Raw genomic sequence first — 20,022 nt, forward strand, 5'->3', positions numbered from 1 at the left:
AGTCTTTTGTCATCATCTGATCTACGTTTTGACCACTTCAACAGCCACAGCAGCAAACTCGATGCAGTGTTCCCTAAAGCAGATATTGGCCAAGCTGTCGAGAGGTCTTTCCTTCCCAAGGGGTACTTATTGCAATTCCCAGCACAACCCTTCAGTGATTAATTTTGATGGCTGTATTCTGAATGACTTGTAAGCATTTGCGGTCCTTGGTCTTAATTCCCTTATATAATGTATTGCAATAGTCTAGTTGACTAATGAAAAGTGAGTGCATGAGGATATTTGAAGGAGGGGGATGTAATAATGAGCAAATGGAGTGGATCATACGAAGTTAAAGAAGGGCCGTTTAATGACTGCAGAGATCTGTGGGGTGACTGTGAGGGAGGTATCTAGGATCACCCCCAAGACGCGAGTGGAAATGACTAAAGGGATGGGTGTTGAGCAGAGTAGAACAGCGGTGGAAAGTGATTTATCCTGGTGCTTAGTAAAAAGAAGGGTCTTAGATTTACTAGGATTGAGGACGAGTTTGTTGTTCTTCAAACAATCTGTTAGTTTCGTTAGCTTATTGTTTATATTGTGAATTTGTAGAGGGTCGGTTGGATCTGAAGTACAGAGAACCTGAATATCATTTGTGTTTGCATAGGCTGTGAAACCCAAGGATTGCAGTAGAGTCAGCAGTGGTGTTAGAAATACGTTAAAGAGGGCAAGGATGGCGCCTTGTGGGACTCCTCAAGCCAAAGAGAAGGGTAGAGATGTAGTACGCATTGTTTGAACAGTATAGGAATGATCAGTGAGATAAGAAGAGAACCAAGCTAAAACTGTGTCCCTTAAGCCTACTTGATGAAGTCTGTGGAGTAGAGCTGGATGGTCAACAAGGTCAAATGCTAGTAAGTATATCCGCATGCACTGCCTCCACTGTATGCAAATATACCTCATATATATTTATTGGGGAAATCCTGAAAACCCACCTTGGTGAGGGCCGAGGTTGGACACCCCTGCTCTAACTGATTCTGACTTAATTCACTGTACTTTGCTGTTCCTCACACAAATGCATTACACATGCCAAAGAGCATGTCTCTCATTCAGGGGAGATCTGGCAGGCATATCTGTAAGTGTTCCTAATATCTTTCTGTACTTGACCAACTCGAGGACGGCATGGAAAGTAGCAGGGGGTAATGGCAAACACATGACCTGCAGGTCATAAATGACATCTAGCAGCACTGGGGTATCACACTGTACTATGTGGTATACAGGGGCATAGCCAGACTTCAGCGGGAGGGGGGTCCAGGGCCCGAGGTGAGGGGGCACATTTTAGCCCCCCCCACCGCCATTGCTGACCCCCGCCAACAACAACAACTTTGACCCCCCCCCCCCCGCCGCTGCCCTTCTCGACCCCCCCTCCCGCCGCCAGCCCTCCACCGCTGCCACCGTCGCCTACCTTTGCTGGCTGGGGACCCCAACCCCCGCCAGCCGAGGTCCTCTTCTTCCAGCGCAAGGCTTCATTCTGTTTCTGCGAGTCTGACATCCTCCATCTTGTACGTGAGGGACGTCAGACTCACAGAAACAGAACGAAGCCTTGCAGATCAGCCAGCAACGCGGCTGCTGGGAGGGTTGGCGGCGGGAGGGGGGGTCAAGAGGGTTGTCGGCAGGGGGTCCAGGGCCAAATCTATGGTGACCCAGGCCCCCCCAGGCCCTACGTAGCTATGCCCCTGGTGGTATATCGCACACTCGTAATTCTACAACCTGGTACTTACTAGGCAACGCCTTCATGTGCACCACTGAAATAAAGTCCCGATTCTTTGTCTGGTCTTTTCCCTTTTTTCTCACTCGTATCCTGTAATGGTAAGGGAGAGAGAGCATTAGAATGTTACCCAGAGACTAATCTGTTGGTTCAGTGGTGGTGGTGCAAATTGCTATGTGGAAGGACGGCACACGGTCAACTCAGATCTCCTGTACTGAAACTCAGGGCCGCCAAGAGACTAGGCCGGGCCCAGGGCAAGGCCGCCCCGCCGCTGCTGCCCCCCGTCGCTGCAGTCCCCGCGGTCTCACCTGCCTGCCTCCACGGCTCTGGGCCCCCTGCATTCAACGCGGCAGTCGCAGATCGCGTCTCTTCTGGCCTTCCCTCCCTGCGTCCCGCCCTCGTGTAATGAAACTTCCGGTTTCCGCGAGGGCGGGACACAGGGAGGGAAGGCCAGAAGAGAGACGATCTGTGACTGCCGTTTTGAATGCAGGGGGCCCGGAGCCGAGGAGGCAGGCAGGTGAGACCGGGGACTGCAGCGCCGGCGGCCTGACCCCGGCGCCGGGCCCTCCTTGGAGGCCCAGGCCCGGGGAATTTTGCCCCTCCCCCCCTCTCAGTGGCCCTGCTGAAACTAGCTGGAGATAGGGAAGTGTTCACAGCACCTGGGAGAAAGAGGTTATAGTCAGCATGCAATGGTGTCACTTAATGATTAGATTTAATTTTGGGAGAAGGAATAAAATGGAGGAAAAGCAATAGGTGTTGGGATGAAGGCTCATGGCCCTAGATTCAAGCCTTGGTTCCAGTTGAGCCAAAGCAAAAAGAGGAAATTAGATTTAAAAAACCCCAAACCATTATCTGGTGTAAAACGACTCACAATCAGGGCCTGCCCAGCCACTAGGCGGACTATGCATCTGCCCAGGGTGGTAATATTTGTGGGACATCAGCCTGGCTCCAGCACAGCACATTATACACTCTGGGAGCTAGTGCGGGTCCTTGATACACAAAATTGTGCTCAAATCCTGCCACATCTCCCCCCACACTGAAAACTTTACTTAGGACTTGACAGTGAAAAGACCCTGAACCGGCTCCCAGAAGGTACAAAGTGCTACGCTGGACCCAGGGTTTTATTGTACTGTAATCTTGGGTCCGGTACAGGTACAGCAGCAGGGGAAAGGGAAGAGGGAGACGCTGGACACTGAGGATAAATGGGGAGGGAAGGAACAATGAGATACTAAATTGGGGGGGGGAGAGTGGTGGAGGAAAGGGGATAAGATGCTGAACACGGGTGGGGGTGAGAAAGGGGAGCTGATATGCTGGGCATGTGCGGTTAGGGAAGAGGAGATGCTGGACTATGAGGTGGATATGGCCTTGAGCCGGCTTGGGAGGGGGAAGGGGTGAACAGCTAAAGATTCACCTAGGGCATCACAGAACCTTGTGCCAGCCCTGGTCCCAGATTAAAATCAGGAAGTATAGCCAACTTTTCTCTTATTCCCAGCATGTTAGCATGGGGCATGGGTGGGGGATTGGGGGGGGGGGGGGGGGAGTTCATTCCTTGGCTCTTCTTGCCTGGCACCGATTACAAACCCAGCAACGTCAGAACGGCCCTCACTGAAACGTGAGAACTTCAAATAGTGAATCAGCGGGCTTGGAGTATCTCTCGGTTTCTTCTATATAAGCAATATAATTTTTTATTTTGCTTTTGTTGATTTTGTTATTCTAAACAGATTAACTCCCAAACAAGAAACTGTAAACATTTGATAAAAAACATAAAAGTTTTTTTTTTTTTAATGCTGGGTGTGTTCCATGTATGAACTATTTGAAAGCACAAAACAGTTTAACTTTTCAACAAATGAACAGTAGGGTGTGGTGCCCTGCCCAACAGCACAGGCCGAGTCAATCAACGGGGTTCTTCCGCTCTCTGCCTATAAGGAGTCCCCACAGTTAATTAATCTGGTACCCAGGCTTCTTATCACATTGAGTCATCGACCTCTTAATTCACCAAAGCATGGAAGAAAATGGGGTGGGAATCAGTAACCTGAAAAGGGGTTGGGGGGCTTTCTGTTTAGAGACACAGCACTGTTACCCATACAGATCTGAAATCCAAGGTAACTTTAGGTTTGAAGGGTTTGGCCGCAACACAGGGCCAACTTGGGTGTTCCCGTAATGTCTGCCATTAAACGGTTCTGAGGACAAGGTGAGACTGTCCTTAATACACAGTGTACTCTATAAAGCAGCAGTGAATTTATACAACACTAGTAAAAAAGGCCCGTTTCTGAAAGGTTTTCCTCGGAATGTGTATGTTTGAGAGAGTGTGTGTGAGAGTGACTGTGTGAGAGAGCAAGAGAGTGAATGTGCGAGTGTGTGTGTGTGTGTGTGTGTGAGAGAGAGAGAGAGAGACTGGTTACGAGTGTGTCTGTGAGATTGAGTGTGTGCCACCCCCCTCCCTCCCTTCGAGTTTCAGGGTCGTCCCCTCCCTCCGAGTTACAGGGTTGTCCCCCTTCCCTCCCTCCCTCCCAGTTCCAGGGTCATCGTCCCTCCCTTCCAGTTCCAGGCCCCCTCCCTACGAAGTTTGAAAGTCATCTTGACTTACCTCGTTGGGGTTACGGCGGCCGCCAGCAGCGGTAAAAGGCATGCAGGCTTGGACCTTTTCTCTCAGCTGTGGTCCCGCCCTCATTTCCTGTTTCCGCAAGGGCGGGACCACAGCTGAGAGAGAGAAAAGGGCCTAGGCTGCACGGCTTTTAGCGCTGCTGCTGGCGGCCGCTGTAACCCTGACTTGGTAAGTGAAGATGGAACGACTAGCACCGATACCTGAGCGGGAAGCGAGAGGGACGTGGGGTTGCGGAGGAGAGCGGCAGCGATGCAGAGTCCGAAGACAGCGAGTCAGAGGCGACCACAGTAACATTTCCTGACGTCAGGAACGCAGGCTTCTACTGTGGAAGAGTGACGTCAGGAGAGGGTTACGAACCCAGGTAGCCTCACTGGAACGTTGCAGAAGCAAATTATTATATTAGATGAGTGTTCCCGTAATGTCTGCTATTGATTAGCTGTGATTATATTGACAGATGAAACTATCCTTAACACTCAGTGAGGGGCGATACTATGTCTAAGTCAGGCTTTGGATGTTTTGCGCTAAAGGTAACGAGTCCGAATATATCCATTTTCAAAAAAAGAAAAAGTCTATCTTTTTTTTTTTTTTTAATACTGTTTCAAACAAGGTTTTGTGCTTTGTGCATTTATCTTTTTAGGCCATTAAAAACACACACACAAGTTAAAAACGCACAAAATCAAGCCAATGGGATGTTGGAGGGGCAGCATTTTTAGCAGACTGGTCCCCCAGACATTCCAGGAGAGCAATGGGGCATCCTAGGGGGCACTGCCATGACGTCATATAAATGCTCCCAGGTACACATCTCACCATTGCTCCCTTATCTTGTCTGCTGAGCCCCCCAAAGCCTACTAACCCCAACTGTACATCACTACAAAAGCTCTTATGGGTGAAGGGGGCACCTGTATGTGGGTACAGTGGGTTTCTGGGCTGGCTGTTTCCTCCACAAACGTAAAAGGTAGGGGGGGGGTTGGGCCTGGGTCTGCCTGTCTGAAGTGCACTGCACCCACTAAAACTGCTCCAGGGACTTGCATACTGCTGTCACGGACCTGAGTATGACATCTGAGGCTGGCAAAAAATATTTTGAAAGATATTTTTTGAGGGTGGGAGAGGGTTAGTGACCACTGGGAGAGTAATGGGAGGTCATCCTCGATTCTCTGCGGTGATCATCTGGTCATTTCGGGCACCTTTTTGTGCCTTGGTCGTAAGAAAAACACGACCAGGTAAAGTCATCCAAGTGATCGTCAGGGACGCCCTTTTTTTCCCATTATGGGTCGAGGACGTCTATGTGTTAGGTATGCCCAAGTCCCACCCTCGCTACACCTCCGATACGCCCCCTTGAACTTTGGCCGTCCCTGCGACGGAAAGCAGTTGGGGATGTCCAAAATCGGCTTTCGATTATACCGATTTGGACGACCCTGTGAGAAGGACGCCCATCTTCCGATTTATGTCGAAAGATGGGCGTCCTTCTCTTTCGAAAATGAGCCCAATAATATACAGCCTTTCTGCGGTTTTTGCAAATACATTCAAAGTGACTTGCCTAGAGTCACAAGATGCTGCAGTGGCTAAATGGTTGGAAAATAAGAGCTGGGCAGCTGGAACAAAGCGGGAGAATATGTGATAGAAATCTGAAAGACCAACAATCTGTTCATTTCAAACACCTTCTTCCAGCAATCCAAGAGATGATTGTACACATGGGCGTCACACAATGGATCGAACAAAAATCTGACTGACTACATCTGAGGAAGTTAGTGATAAAAAAAAAAGTTCAGTAACATTAACACAGACGAAACCTGGAGCCGACTGTGGTGCAGATCATCAGCTACTAATATGCAAACTCAAGCTGAAAAAGAACAAACCTGTCGTGAACATAGCAAGGTATGATCTTGAAAATATACTATTGTAATTTAAAGACCATCTGTGATATTGATTTACTGTATTAGATGGTAACAAAGTACCAGAAGAGTTATGGAAAAATACCAAGAAAGTTATACTAGAAGAAAGCGAAAGGTCCCTGTGAAAGATGAAAAGCAAAAACAGTCAAAATGGATGACTGAAAATCTCTCAAAATTGCTCAGAAGTACAGACAAGCTAAAGCCAGAAAGGCAGTCAGAGAACTTAGCTGGAATTTTCAATGTGCCATAAGAGAAGACACAGAGAAGTACTTCAACAATATCTACAAGGAAACAGAATCAGAAAATGTAAGTGGAAGAACGAGATCGGCTTTCCTAAAGCTACGGAAGTTAGAGAAAAAATTCCAGCTTTGAACTGGAACGGTAAAAGACACTCAAGGATCCATGTTGAATGACGTTGAGAAGATCAAGAAAAGATGGAAAGAATACACTGAGTCTTTATACTGTAAAGAGAAAATGGATCAATACCTTACGATCAGGAACCACTGGAGATGAAAGAAGTAGTCAAAGCACTTTGAGGGAGGTGGGGAGATTGAAAATGGCACCAATACATAAATTCACATTTGCATGCACACTGCACGAGCCTATCTCTACTTCAGGAAGCAGGTGAAAGCTTGGCTCTTCAACCAGGCCTTTAACAGAAGAAGTAACTAACTTGTTACCAGTGGCGTACCAAGGGGGGGGGGGGGGCGGTGGGGGCGGTCCGCCCCGGGTGCACGCCGCTGGGGAGTGCCACGGCGCGCATCTGTGGGCTCCGAGTTCGCTACGCTAAAACTTTGCTGGTTCGCTGCAGCTCCCTCCCTCTGCCCAGGAACAGGTTACTTCCTGTTCCGGGACACCCCCAAGCAGCATGCACCCAGGGGGGGGTGTCATTTCACCGGGGGGGAGGTGTCGTTTCACGGGGGGGGGGGGGGGGGGGTGCATCGGCGATCCGCCCCGGGTGTCATCGAGGGTAGGAACGCCACTGCTTGTTACTCTCACTCACACACACAAGGAGTGACACGGGCCACATACTGCAGCAGGACAGGTTTATCCACTCCTACCCTAGCTAAGATAATATTTAACCATCTCTCCGACCTCATGTGCAACTTTCTTTAATGTAGTCACCTTATATTCTAACTCCTCTTAATCTCTTACCTATCAATATGTTCCATCTTTGCATTTACCCTACGCTGTCTATTAAAATGTTTTATTGTGTATTTATTACAATAGCAAGTAGTATACTATCCAGCTTATAATCGAACGAGAAAAACGCGCAAGTTCCGACATAAATCGGGAGATGGGCGTTTATCTCACAAAAACGAATAACGCGGTATAATCAAAAGCCGAATTTGGGACGCTTTCAACTGCACTCCGTCGCGGATGCAGACAAAGTGGACGGGGGCGTGTCGAAGGCGTGTCGAAGGCGGAACTGGGGCGTGGTTATCACCCGAACAGAGATGGGCGCCCTTCGCCGATAATGGATGCGTTTGTAGCTAGAATTTAGGGCACTTTTCCTGGACCCTGTTTTTTCACGAATAAGGCCCCAAAAAGTGCCCTAAATGACCAGATGACCACTGGAGGGAATCGGGGATGACCTCCCCTGACTCCTCCAGTGGTCACTAACCCCCTCCCACCACAAAAAATGATGTTTCACAACTTTTTATTTTCACCCTCAAATGTCCTACCCACCTCCCTGGCAGCAGTATGCAGGTCACTGGAGCAGTTATTAGGGGGTGCAGTGGACTTCAGACAGGTGGACCCAGGCCCATCCCCCCTACCTGTTACAATTGTGCTGCTTAATGCTTATTAGTTGTCCAACCCCCCCAAACCCACTGTATCCACATGTAGGTGCCCCCCTTCACCCCTTAGGGCTATAGTAATGGTGTAGACTTGTGGGCAGTGGGTTTTGAGGGGGATATGGGGGTCTCAACACACAAGGGAAGGGTGCTATGCACCTGGGAGCTCTTTTACCTGTTTTTTTGTTTTTGTAAAAGTGCCCCCTAGGGTGCCCGGTTGGTGTCCTGGCATGTGAGGGGGACCAGTGCACTACGAATCCTGGCCCCTCCCACGAACAAATGCCTTGGATGTATTCGTTTTTGAGCTGGGCACTTTCCTTTTCCATTATCGCTGAAAAACAAAAACGCCCAGCTCACAAATTGTCGACTAAAACATGGGCGTCTATTTTTTATCGATAATACGGTTCGGTCCGCCCCTTCACGGACCCGTTCTCGGAGATTAACGCCCATGGAGATAGGCGTTTCTGTTCGATTATGCCCCTCCACGCCATACTTTGTATTGTTATTTGAATATTTTTACTGCTGTAATTGTCTATTGCTTATGTTTGATTTATTCCTGCTGTACACTGCCTTGAGCGAATTCCTTAAAAAAAACGGTAAATAAATCCTAATAAATCATTTTAAACATATATATATACAAAATGATGCTCCCACTGCTGTGCACATTGCATTAATGTAAAATGATAATTCTCACTGTATTATGCACTTCAGTTCCTGCAAGTACTGGAAAGCTTGCCATCTCGGTTCGCCTGAGGATAAAGTATGTTTTGCCGGGACTCAGCCTCATTCTGGCAGGCTCAGGATACCAAAACAATAAAGTCATCCAGGGGACCCTAATGTCATTTCCAGAATGTGTACTGGGACTGTGTGTGAAGACAATCCTTCTCAGTCTCATTACCCCTCCCAAGAAGATTTAGCCTATTTCTTCTGTGTCCTAATCTTTGGCTTCAAGTAAGAATTAATTAGAAGCAGCTTTTAAGATTTGCCACATCTGGCTGGAGATAGGAGGCGGGAGGCCAGGATTCTCAGTGTGGTGGTGGTGCAGGGGGAATCTCAGCATAACTGAGAACAGGAGGAGGCCTGGAGATGGGGGGGATTGACTGGGGAAGTCAACATTGATGAGAACAGGCAGCAATACTGGGGGAGGGGGTCTCAGAATTACTGAGAGTAGACCAAGATCAGTTGGTGGGGCTGGGGGCCAGAGGGAAGGTGATCAACATTACTGATAACACACTGGGATCAGAAAGGGTTCTCAGGATTACTGAGAGAAAGATTGGGGGAGAGAGGGGGGTCAAAATTACTGAGAGTAGGCTGAAATCCTGGGGTGGGAGGGGAGTCTCAGCATAACTGAGAACAGGAGGAGGCCTGGGGAAAGGGAGACTGTTACTAAGAGCAGGTCAAGACTGGGGGAATCAACATTGCTGAGAACAGGCAGAAACCCTGGGGGTGGGGGTCTCAGCATTACTGAGAGCAGACCAAGATCAGTTGGTGGGGATGGGGGACAGAAGGAAGGCAATCAACATTACTGATAACAGACTGGGATCAGGAAGGGTTCTCAGGATTACTGAGAGCAAGTCAAGACCGGGGGAGTGAAGGGGTCAACATTACTGTCAGGCTGAGATCCTGGGGGAGGGGTCTCAGCATAATTGAGAACATGAGGAGACCTGGAGTGGGTCGAGTGGGTCGAGACTTCAGAAGGGGGAGTCAATATTACTGAGAACAGACAGAGACCCTGAAGGTCAACTGTGCTCCACTGCCCCCAGTCACCAGAATGGCCACCGTCTTGATCTTATCCTCTTCTCTAACTGCTCACTCTCCAGTTTCTGTATCTCAACTCTTCCCCTCTCTGAACATCATCTGATAACTTTCACACTTAAACACCCTCCTCCCCAGTCCCGTCCAATCTTAACCAATACATTTAGGAATCTTCAGGCTATTGATCCTTCTACTCTGTCCTCCAGTGTTTCAAATCTCTTCTCTTATCACTATGTTATCCAAGTCTGTCAATGAGGCTGTCTCTTCCTATAATACTATTCTCTCTTCTGCTCTGGATACTCTCGCTCCTCTCATTCCCCGTTCTGTAAAACGTACCAAACCCCAACCTTGGCTGACCGCTAGAATCCGCTACCTACGTTCCTGTGCCCACTCTGCCGAACGCCTTTGGCTAAAATCCCGTGCCCATGCTGACTTCATACATTTCAAATTCTTGCTGACCTCCTTCCAGTCTGCTCTTTTACTTGCCAAACAGGACTATTACATCCAGTTGACTAATTCTCTTGGCTCAAACCCTCATCGTCTTTTTGCCATACTGAACTCTCTCCTCAAAGTGCCTTCACCTCCGACCCCCCCCCCCCCCTTCACTTCCCTCCCAGACTCTGGCTGAGTTCTTTTATGATAAGGTTCACAAGATTAAACTTGAATTCTCAACCAGGTCACCTCCACCTCTCCTTCCCTTAGTCCGTTCTCTCAACCCTCCAACCCCTGCCTCCTTTTCTTCCTTTTCTGAAATCACTGAAGAGGAAACTACACATCTTCTTTCCTCCTCGAAACTAACTACCTGTTCCTCTGATCCTATTCCCACCCATCTACTTAACACTATCTCTCCTACTGTCATCCCGTGTATCTGTCATATCCTCAAGCTTTCACTGTCCACTGCGACTGTTCCTGTTGCCTTCAAACATGCCGTAGTCACACCACTCCTTAAAAAACCTTCATTGGACCCTACCTGTCCTTCCAACTATCGCCCCATCTCCCTCCTCCCTTTCCTATCCAAGATACTTGAACATGCTTGTTCACTGCCGTTGCCTTGACTTTCTTTCATCTCAAGCTATTCTTGATCCACTTCAATCTGGCTTTCGCCCCCTTCATTCAACTGAAACAACGCTTGCTAAAGTCTCCAATGATCTGTTCCTAGCCAGATCCAAAGGTCTCTATTCTATCCTCATCCTTCTCGATCTATCTGCTGCTTTTGACACTGTTGATCACAGCCTGCTCCTTGATACGCTGTCCTCACTTGGATTTCAGGGCTCTGTTCTTTCCTGGTTTTCTTCTTATCTCTCCCAGCGTACCTTTAGTGTATACTCTAGTGGATCCTCTTCTACTTCTAACCCACTGTCAGTTGGTGTACCTCAGGGATCTGTCCTGGGATCTCTTCTCTTCTCCGTCTATACTTCTTCCCTTGGTACTCTGATCTCATCCCATGGTTTTCAATATCATCTTTACGCTGATGACTCCCAGATCTACCTCTCCGCACCAGAAATCTCAGCTGAAACCCAGGCCAAAGTATCAGCCTGCCTGTCTGACATTGCTGCCTGGATGTCTCAGCGCCATCTGAAACTACACATGACCAAGACTGAGCTTCTTATCTTTTCCCCTAAACCAACCTCTCCTCCTCCCCCATTCTCTATTTCTGTGGATAACACTCTCATCCTTCCTGTCTCATCAGCTTGTAACCTTGGGGTCATTTTCGACTCCTCCCTCTCCTTCTCTGCACATATTCAACAGACTGCTAAAACCTGTCATTCCTTTCTGTATAATATCAGCAAAATTCGCCCTTTCCTTTCTGAGCACACTACCAGAACCCTCATCCACGCTCTTATCACTTCTCGCTTAGACTATTGCAACTTGCTTCTCACAGGTCTCCCACTTAGCCATCTCTCTCCTCTTCAATCTGTTCAAAATTCTGCTGCACGAATAATATTCCGCCAGGGTTGTTATGCTCATATTAGCCCTCTCCTCAAGTCATTTCACTGGCTTCCTATCCGTTTCCTCATACAGTTCAAATTCCTCTTATTGACCTATAAGTGCATTCACTCTGCAGCTCCTCAGTACCTTTCCACTCTCATCTCTCCCTACATTCCTTCCCGGGAACTCCGTTCACTGGGTAAATCTCTCTTATCTGCACCCTTCTCCTCCACCGCTAACTCCAGACTCCGTTCCTTTTATCTTGCTTACCATATGCCTGGAATAGACTTCCTGAGCTGGTAAGTCAAGCTCCATCTCTGGCCGTCTTCAAATCTAAGCTAAAAGTCCACCTTTTTGATGCTGCTTTTAACTCCAAACCCTTATTCATTTGTTCGGAACCCTTATTTTATCATCCTCACCTTAATATTCCCTTATCTCTTGTTTGTCCTGTTTGTCTGTCCTAATTAGATTGTAAGCTCTGTCGAGCAGGGACTGTTTCTTCATGTTCAAGTGTACAGTGCTGCGTACGTCTAGTAGCGCCATAGAAGTGATAAGTAGTAGTATTAGTAGTAGAGGGGGGGAGCTCAGCATTACTGAGAGCAGACGAAGAATGAGGGAGTGAGGAGGGTTCAACATTGCTGAGAATAGACTGAGATCCTGGGGGGGGAGGCTCAGCGTTACTGAGAGCAGGCAAAGACTAGGGGAGGGGAAGGGATCAACATTACTGAAAGCAGGCAGAGACTCAGGGAGGGGGGTTTAGAATTAAGGAGAGCAGGAGGAGACTAGGGGGGGGGGGGTTGATAAGAATTACTGAGATCAAGTATAGACCTTGAGGAAAGGGAAAGGGAAAGAGAAATGGGACTTTAAATACCGCCTTTCTGAGGTTTTTGCAACTACATTCAAAGCAGTTTACATATATTTAGAGGGGGATCGGAATTATATTGAGCAGATGAGGGGGCACAGCATTACTGAGAGCAGGCCAAGACTTGGGTGGGAGAGGGTCAACCCTACGGACAATTAAAACTGAGCTTCTATGGGTCCCTAACCCAAGTGGGGACATACCTGACATCAAAATCTCTTTGGAGAAATATGAACTCCTCTTCAAATCACAAATCAGGAACCCTGGAATATAGCTCAATTCAACACTTACTCTGATCCTTCAAATCCAAGCAACCTTCAAGAGCAGCTTATATCACTTGCGTGAACAACGCTGCCTGTCTCCTTACATCGAGAAGGCAAGCCTTGCATCAGTTGTGCATGCCATGATAACATCAAGACTGGATTATTGTAATGCACTCTACACTGGTCTGACTACAAAGGGTCTGCACCAGCGCCAGTTGACCACATCACACCATTTTTGCAAAAACTTCACTGGCTACCAGTACAATACAGAGCCAAATTTAAAACTCTCTGCTTGACCTTCAAGGTCCTTAACGGAATGGCCCAGAGTACCCTCTACACACCTTCAAGGTTACTAAGGTCCTCCCAAGGAGTTTCCCTAACCACACCCTCTCCAAAGGACATCACATGATGTGATACCCGCAAGCAAGCCTTCTCTGGAGTAGCCCCCATGCTCTGGAATGCACTCCCTGAAAGGCTTTGCTTAACACAAGACTATCTCTACTTCAGGAAGCAGGTGAAAGCTTGGCTCTTCAACCAGGCCTTAATGGAAGAAGTAAACGACACCAGCTGCACGTGTATAGAATGTTTGTACGTTTGGGAAGCTTGCCAGGTGCCCTTGGCCTGGATTGGCCGCTGTCGTGGACAGGATGCTGGGCTTGATGGACCCTTGGTCTTTTCCCAGTGTGGCATTACTTATGTACTTATGTCCTCTACTTGGCTCACTTTTATTACATAGAGCAGTGATTTAACCTATTGTGATGTCATAGTGGCTCATTCCACCAATAAGAGCCAACCTCATTAGTGATGTCACAATGGCTTGATTGTATAGAATGTTTGTACGTTTGGGAAGCTTGCCAGGTGCCCTTGGCCTGGATTGGCTGCTGTTGTGGACAGGATGCTGGGCTCGGTGGACCCTTGGTCTTTCCCAGTATGGCATTACTTATCCTATATAATAAAACGCACCTCCAACGTTCTGAAGCCGAGAAAGTGAAGCCTTCAATCCTTGAAGCATTCCTGCAATGTTCCGGAACTACACGTCGTGCGCTTTGTAAGGCTCCATATCCTCAATTGACAACACGTAGTTCTGGAACGTTGCAGCTTCAGAACGTTGGAGGTGCGTTTTATTATATAGGATGTGCTCAGTGCTTTTCTGTAGCACATGGGGGGAATTTAATATATGCTGATTTAAGTGGAGGAGTGGCTGGAGGGGAGAGGGGAGAATCGCTGGGTGGCTGGAGGGGGGGCAGGGGACAGGAGAATCGCTGGGTGGCTGGAGGGGAGGCAGGGGAGAGAGGAGAATCGCTGGGTGGATGGAGGAGGGCAGGGGAGAGAGGAGATTCGCTGGGTGGCTGGACGGGGGGGGGGGCAAGGCCCCCCAGCGAATCTCGAGGAGAATCGCTGGGTGGCTGGAGGGGGGCAGGGGACAGAGGAGAATCGCTGGGTGGCTGGAGGGGGGCAGGGGAGAGAGGAGAATCACTGGGTGGCTGGAGGGGGGGCAATGGAAAAAGGAGAATCGCTGGGTAGCTGGAGGGGGGGCAGGGGAAAGAGGAAAATCACTGGGTGGCTGGAGAGGGGAGGCAGGGGAGAGAAGAGCATGGGTGGGTGGCTGGAGGGGGGCAAGGGAAAAAGTAGAATCGCTGGGTGGCTGGAGGGGGGCAAGGGAAAAAGTAGAATCGCTGGGTGGCTGGAGGGGGAGCAGGGGACAGAGGAGACTCACTGGGTGGCTGGAGGGGGACAGGGGAGACACACTCGCACCCAGCAGTCTCACTCTCTCTCTGTCACACACACACACACGCACATTCACTCTTTCTCTCACACATAGTCAATCTCATACATACTCTCTCAAACATACACACTCGGAGGAAAACCTTGCTAGCGCCTGTTTCATTTGTGTCAGAAACCGGCCTGTTTTACTAGTGTACTTATATTATAGCAGGACATGTTTATACAATATGATACTATACAAGTAAGCTCTTATATACTGCTAATATCCCCTAGGTAGGGTTCAGTGCAGTTTACATGGATTAAATTACAGATACAATGGATGGAATGGAACGAGGACTAGTAAGGGGGTGGGTTAAGGGTCAGAGTTTGGGAACAGATGGGTTTTTAGCTTCTTTCTAAATCTGAGGTAAGACTTCTCGGATCTAATTCTGATGGGTAGAGAGTTCCAAAGGGACTACCCTAGCCAAAATTATGTTCCAGCACCTTTCTGACCTCATTTGCAACTCTCCTTAACTAGTCCCTTATTTTCTTACTCCTGTTACTCTATCTTAACTATCTATATGTTCCATCTTTGCTTATACCCTACACTGTCTAGTAAAATGTTCTATTACATATTGTGTTGACATTAGTACACTATCAGGGGCAAAACTGAAAGAGAAGGGCTCCCATCCTTCGACACAAATCGGGAGATGGGCGTCCTTCTCTCAGGGTCGCCCAAATCGGCATAATCGAAAGCCGATTTTGGGCACCCTCAACTGCTTTCCGTCGCAGGGATGACCAAAGTTCACTGGGGCGTGTCGGCAGTGTAGCGAAGGCGGGGTGGGGCGTGGTTAAGAGATGGGCGTCCTCGGCCAATAATGGAAAAAAGAAGAGCGTCCCTGATGAGCACTTGGCCGACTTTACTTGGTCCCTTTTTTTTCACGACCAAGCCTCGAAAAGGTGCCCGAACTGACCAGATGACCACTGGAGGGAATTGGGGATGGCCTCCCCTTACTGCCCCAGTGGTCACCAACCCCCTCCCACCCAAAAACAAATTTTGAAAACATTTTTTTCCAGCCTCTAGTGTCATACCCAGCTCCATCACAGCAGTATGCAGGTCCCTGGAGCAGTTTTTAGTGGGTGCAGTGGACTTCAGGCAGGTGGACCCAGGCCCCCCCCCCCACCTGTTAAATGTGAGCCCTCCAAAACCCACCCAAAACCCACTGTACCCACATGTAGGTGCCCCCTTCATCCCAAAGGGCTATGGTAGTGGTGTACAGTTGTGGGGAGTGGGTTTTGGGGGGGGCTCAGCAGCCAAGGTAAGGGAGCTATGCACCTGGGAGCAATTTGTGAAGTCCACTGCAGTGCCCCCTAGGGTGCCCGGTTGGTATCCTGGCATGTGAGGGGGGCCAGTGCACTACGAATGCTGGCTCATCCCATGACCAAATGCCTTGGATTTGGTCATTTTTGAGATTGGCGTCCTCGGTTTCCATTATCGGCAAAAACCGAGGTCGCCCATCTCTAAGGTCGACCATTTCAACATTTAGGTCAACCATCTCTAAGGTTGACCTAAATGTTGAGATTTGGGCGTCCCCGACCATATTATCGAAACAAAAGATGGACGCCCATCTTGTTTTGATACTACGGGATACCCTGCCCATTTGCGGGGACGTCCTCGGAGATGGGCGCCCTTAGAGATGGTCGTTCCCGTTCGATTATGTCCCTCCATGCCACACTTTTCATTGTTGTTTGAATATTTTTACTGCTGTATTTGTCTGTTGCTCATGTTTGACTTATTCTTGCTGTCAACAGCATTGAGTGAACTCCTTCAAAAAGGCGGTAAATAAATCCTAATTTTAAAAGATGTAATAAATATAACTGGGAATTACAAGACCAACTGCAAAAGGACAATATGATTAATAATGCTGACTGATAATATCTGGGGGGGGGGGGGAGTTATTTGTACATAATAAGTTAATAGGTTTTCCTTAATAATATTTTACTTTATTACCCTTTGTATGCATTTTATATTTCTTATCTACTGTGATAAAGTCACATCCAGGATAGTTGGGTTAAGGCAGTTTCAGTCTGAAATACAAGTCCCAGAAGGCATTGTAGGCAAGGAGCCAGGGGGTGAGATGGAAAACCCGGACTGGACTCCTAGCTGCAATAAGGGAGGACATGGGTGTAAGCTAACAGGAGGTGTAGATTGGCTGCCACTAGGGAGAAAGAGAGATAGGAAACCCTGTGTGCAGGAGCTCATCATTAGTCTAATGCTTAACTCAGCTGGTATGGGTGTGGGGGAAGCTAATGGAAGGAGAATGATTGGTTGTGAGAGCAGAAGCCAGGGATTGATTAGGCAGGTGGGAAGGAGTCCCAGGAGAGAGAGAAGCAGTTGCAGGCTGAAAACCATTGGGTAAGAGAGGTCCCTAAAGTACTGAAGCAGGCTGAAATCCCTTGGGTGTGAGGAAGTCCCCAAAGTATTTGCAGGCTGAAAATCCTTGGGTAAGGTAGGTCCCTAAAGTATTGAATTTACCAGTGAAGCTGATGCAGGGTGAAATCCCTTGGGTATGAGGAGTTCCTAAAGTATTGAATTCTCCTGAGGGTAAAGAGAGTAGAAGGTAGATGCTGCTTTGTGATTTAACTGTGATGATGAAATGAAAGAACTGCTTCTATTTGAAACTGAACTACTGTTTATTGTGCACTGGATAAAGAGCCCAGACTGGAGCTGACTGTGAGCCTGTATTGAATCCTGGTATGTGCTGATAGCCTACTGCTTAAAGGGGACTATTTGCCACACACTTTCAGGTGGTTTATATGTGCTTAAGATTGAAGGTGAATGCTGCTGTGTATCAGGTCTACTAGAAACCTGCATGGAATAAAGTCCTTAAGATTGAAGTTGCTGGTGGACATTTATTTCTTGACTGTACTGGAAGCCTGTGGCTTGAGGAGATTGTTCTATCCTTGGCTGCACTTAGAAGTACCTGGTTACACTACATATGGTATTTTTCAGTATTAAAGGACTGGGGAGATGCTCGACTACAGGGTAAGGCCTTGGGCTGCCCCAAGGACGGGGGGGGGGGGGGGGTATTGAGGCCTTGAGCTGCCTTGGAGGGAGGGTCAAATGTCTGAAGAGTCACCTAGGCAACAGTCTGGTGGTCTGAGCAGAGATTCTGGATGCAGGCACTGAAAAGTCTCCCAATCACTGACAATCTCTCCCTGAGGAATGGCGCTGCGAGGCATAATTTCATTTAAAAAAAGGAAAATACCTACCATATTAAAATGGTGATGATCAGGGCCACTAATAGGATAACGCAGGCAAAGGTCCCCATCGAGGCCAGAATGGCCACCTTCTCTAGTGCGTCACTGGGATCTACATGGAAGGGAAAAAAACCCCCAACAGTTCAAAACCAGTTTGGCCTGTTCAGACAATGTATCTCTCTGGCAGCTTAGAAACTTGAAAAACTGACCTGTTTTCCAGTGCTGACATTACAGAACAGAGCTAGGGGAGACACTGCATTACTAGAGAGATTGTCCTTCCAGTGCAGATACTGTACAGCAGTGCTAAAAGAGACACTGCATTGCTGGAGTTAGAGAATGACTTGGGGATAGGGTTACCATTTTTTGTCCTCATAAAAAGAGGACACTTGCCCCGCCCCATTTCACGCCATCGCCCCTCCCCTTACGCTACTATCCCTGGTGGTCTAGAGGTACCTCTTCGCTCAGGGCAGGAAGGAAAGAGCCCCCTCTTTCCTGCCCGGAGCGCTGCTGCTAGCTGCCCTGCTGCATCCTGTGTGAGTCCGGCTCTCGGCGTTTCAAAATGGCCGCCGAGAGTTGAAGCAGCCTCGCGAGACTTCAACTCTCGGTGGCCATTTTGAAACGCCGAGAGCCGGACTCACACAGGATGCAGGCCAGCTGGCAGCAGCGCTCCGGGCACGAAAGAGGGGGCTCTTTCTTTTCTGCCCCGAAGAGCGAAGAGGTACCTCTAGACCACCAGGGATAGTAGCGTAAGGGGAGGGGAAGGGAGTCCCGCGCCCGCCTCCGCTCCCACCCCCCGCCAGCCAGCCCATTTGTCCAGAAATCCAGACAAATGGGCAGGCTGGCCAAATCCGTCCGGACATGTCCTCAAAAAGAGGACATGTCCGGGTAAATCCGGACGTATGGTAACCCTACTCGGGGATAACATTTGTCCCCGTCCCCGTGGGTTCTGTCTCCATCCCCGCAGGCCCTATCTCTGTTCCCGCTGGTTCTGTCCCTGTCCCCACCCCATCCCCGTGGGCTCTGTCCTCATCTGCAGAAGTCTCGAACACTTATGATTTTATATTTAAATCTTTTTATTAAAGTATAAAAAGGAACAATATGCTGTGCAACTGTTGTGTATAAATTACAAATAGAAAACGATAATAACAATGAGCAGCTATAATAACCCTCCTTCCCACCACCACCTTCTACCCTTCCAACCCCAACAATAGCTGACTTCTACTACTCCACGGAATCCTAATCTTAATCCACCCTATTAAAATGTCCATGGGTACAAAATACAACCCAATCTGTATGCCCTAGTGGGGGAAAAATATGCCCTATGAATTACTGTTGGTACTAAGCAGGGCCGGCGAGGGGGAGGGGGCAAGGGGGGCAAAATTCCCCGGGCCTGGGCCTCCAAGTGGGCCTGGCGCCGAGCTCTCTCTCCTGCTCTGGACAGGACCCGAATGATAACGTCTCGACAGGAGCAGGAGAGAGACAACTCTGGTGCCGCGGCTGGGTCCTCCTTGGGGGCTGGGGAGGACCCGGAGGAGCACTTCCAGCGCTACTCTTCTACCCAGTGGAGCAGCTGCTTTTCCTCTCAGGCGCGCATACTTGGTTTTGAAACTGAGCGTGCGCTGAGAGGAAAAGCAGCCACAGGGGCAGGCAATCGGCAAAAGAGCAGCACTGGAGAAAGACGTCTTCTGCTGGTGGGACCTCGGGAGCCTCGCCAGCCAACAAGGTGTTTAATTGGGCAACGGCGATGATTGGGAGGGTGGCCGTGATCCGGGGGGGGGGGGGGGGGCAGCTGCCCTGCCCCGGGCCAGTCTCTCAGCGGCCCCGAGACTAAGAAGCAGGACTACTTATGATTTTGCGTAATCACTGCATCCTCTATTGCCTCAAGTACGAACTGAAGTTCTCAGAGGAGTGGCCTAGTGGTTATGGTGGTAGACTTTGGTCCTGGGGAACTGAGTTCAATTCCCACTTCAGGCACAGGCAGCTCCTTGTGACTCTGGGCAAGTCACTTAACCCTCCATTGCCCCATGTAAGCCGCATTGAGCCTGCCATGAGTGGGAAAGCGCGGGGTACAAATGTAACAAAAATAAAATAGATACTATTGGAGATTCTACATGGAATATTGCTACTATTGGAGATTCTACATGGAATGTTGCTATTCCACTAGCAACATTCCATGTAGAAGGCTGCGCAGGCTTCTGTTTCTGTGAGTCTGACGTCCTG

The 20,022-nt window shown here is 48.8% G+C and overlaps 1 protein-coding gene across 2 annotated transcripts in view; it reads right to left on the minus strand.

The window, feature by feature from the left end:
* IL11RA (interleukin 11 receptor subunit alpha) overlaps positions 1-20,022 on the minus strand; it is a 241,663-nt gene that overhangs the window by 6,424 nt on the left and 215,217 nt on the right. For both annotated transcript variants that reach the window (XM_030192833.1, XM_030192834.1), the window contains exons 10-11: positions 17,815-17,914; positions 1,752-1,831 (exon numbers count right to left, since the gene is read on the minus strand). In XM_030192833.1, coding sequence (XP_030048693.1) covers positions 1,752-1,831; positions 17,815-17,914 — 180 coding nt within the window. The remainder of the gene's footprint in view (positions 1-1,751; positions 1,832-17,814; positions 17,915-20,022) is intronic.

Source organism: Microcaecilia unicolor, chromosome 2 (genome assembly GCF_901765095.1).
Source record: "Microcaecilia unicolor chromosome 2, aMicUni1.1, whole genome shotgun sequence".
NCBI classification, from domain to species: domain Eukaryota; kingdom Metazoa; phylum Chordata; class Amphibia; order Gymnophiona; family Siphonopidae; genus Microcaecilia; species Microcaecilia unicolor.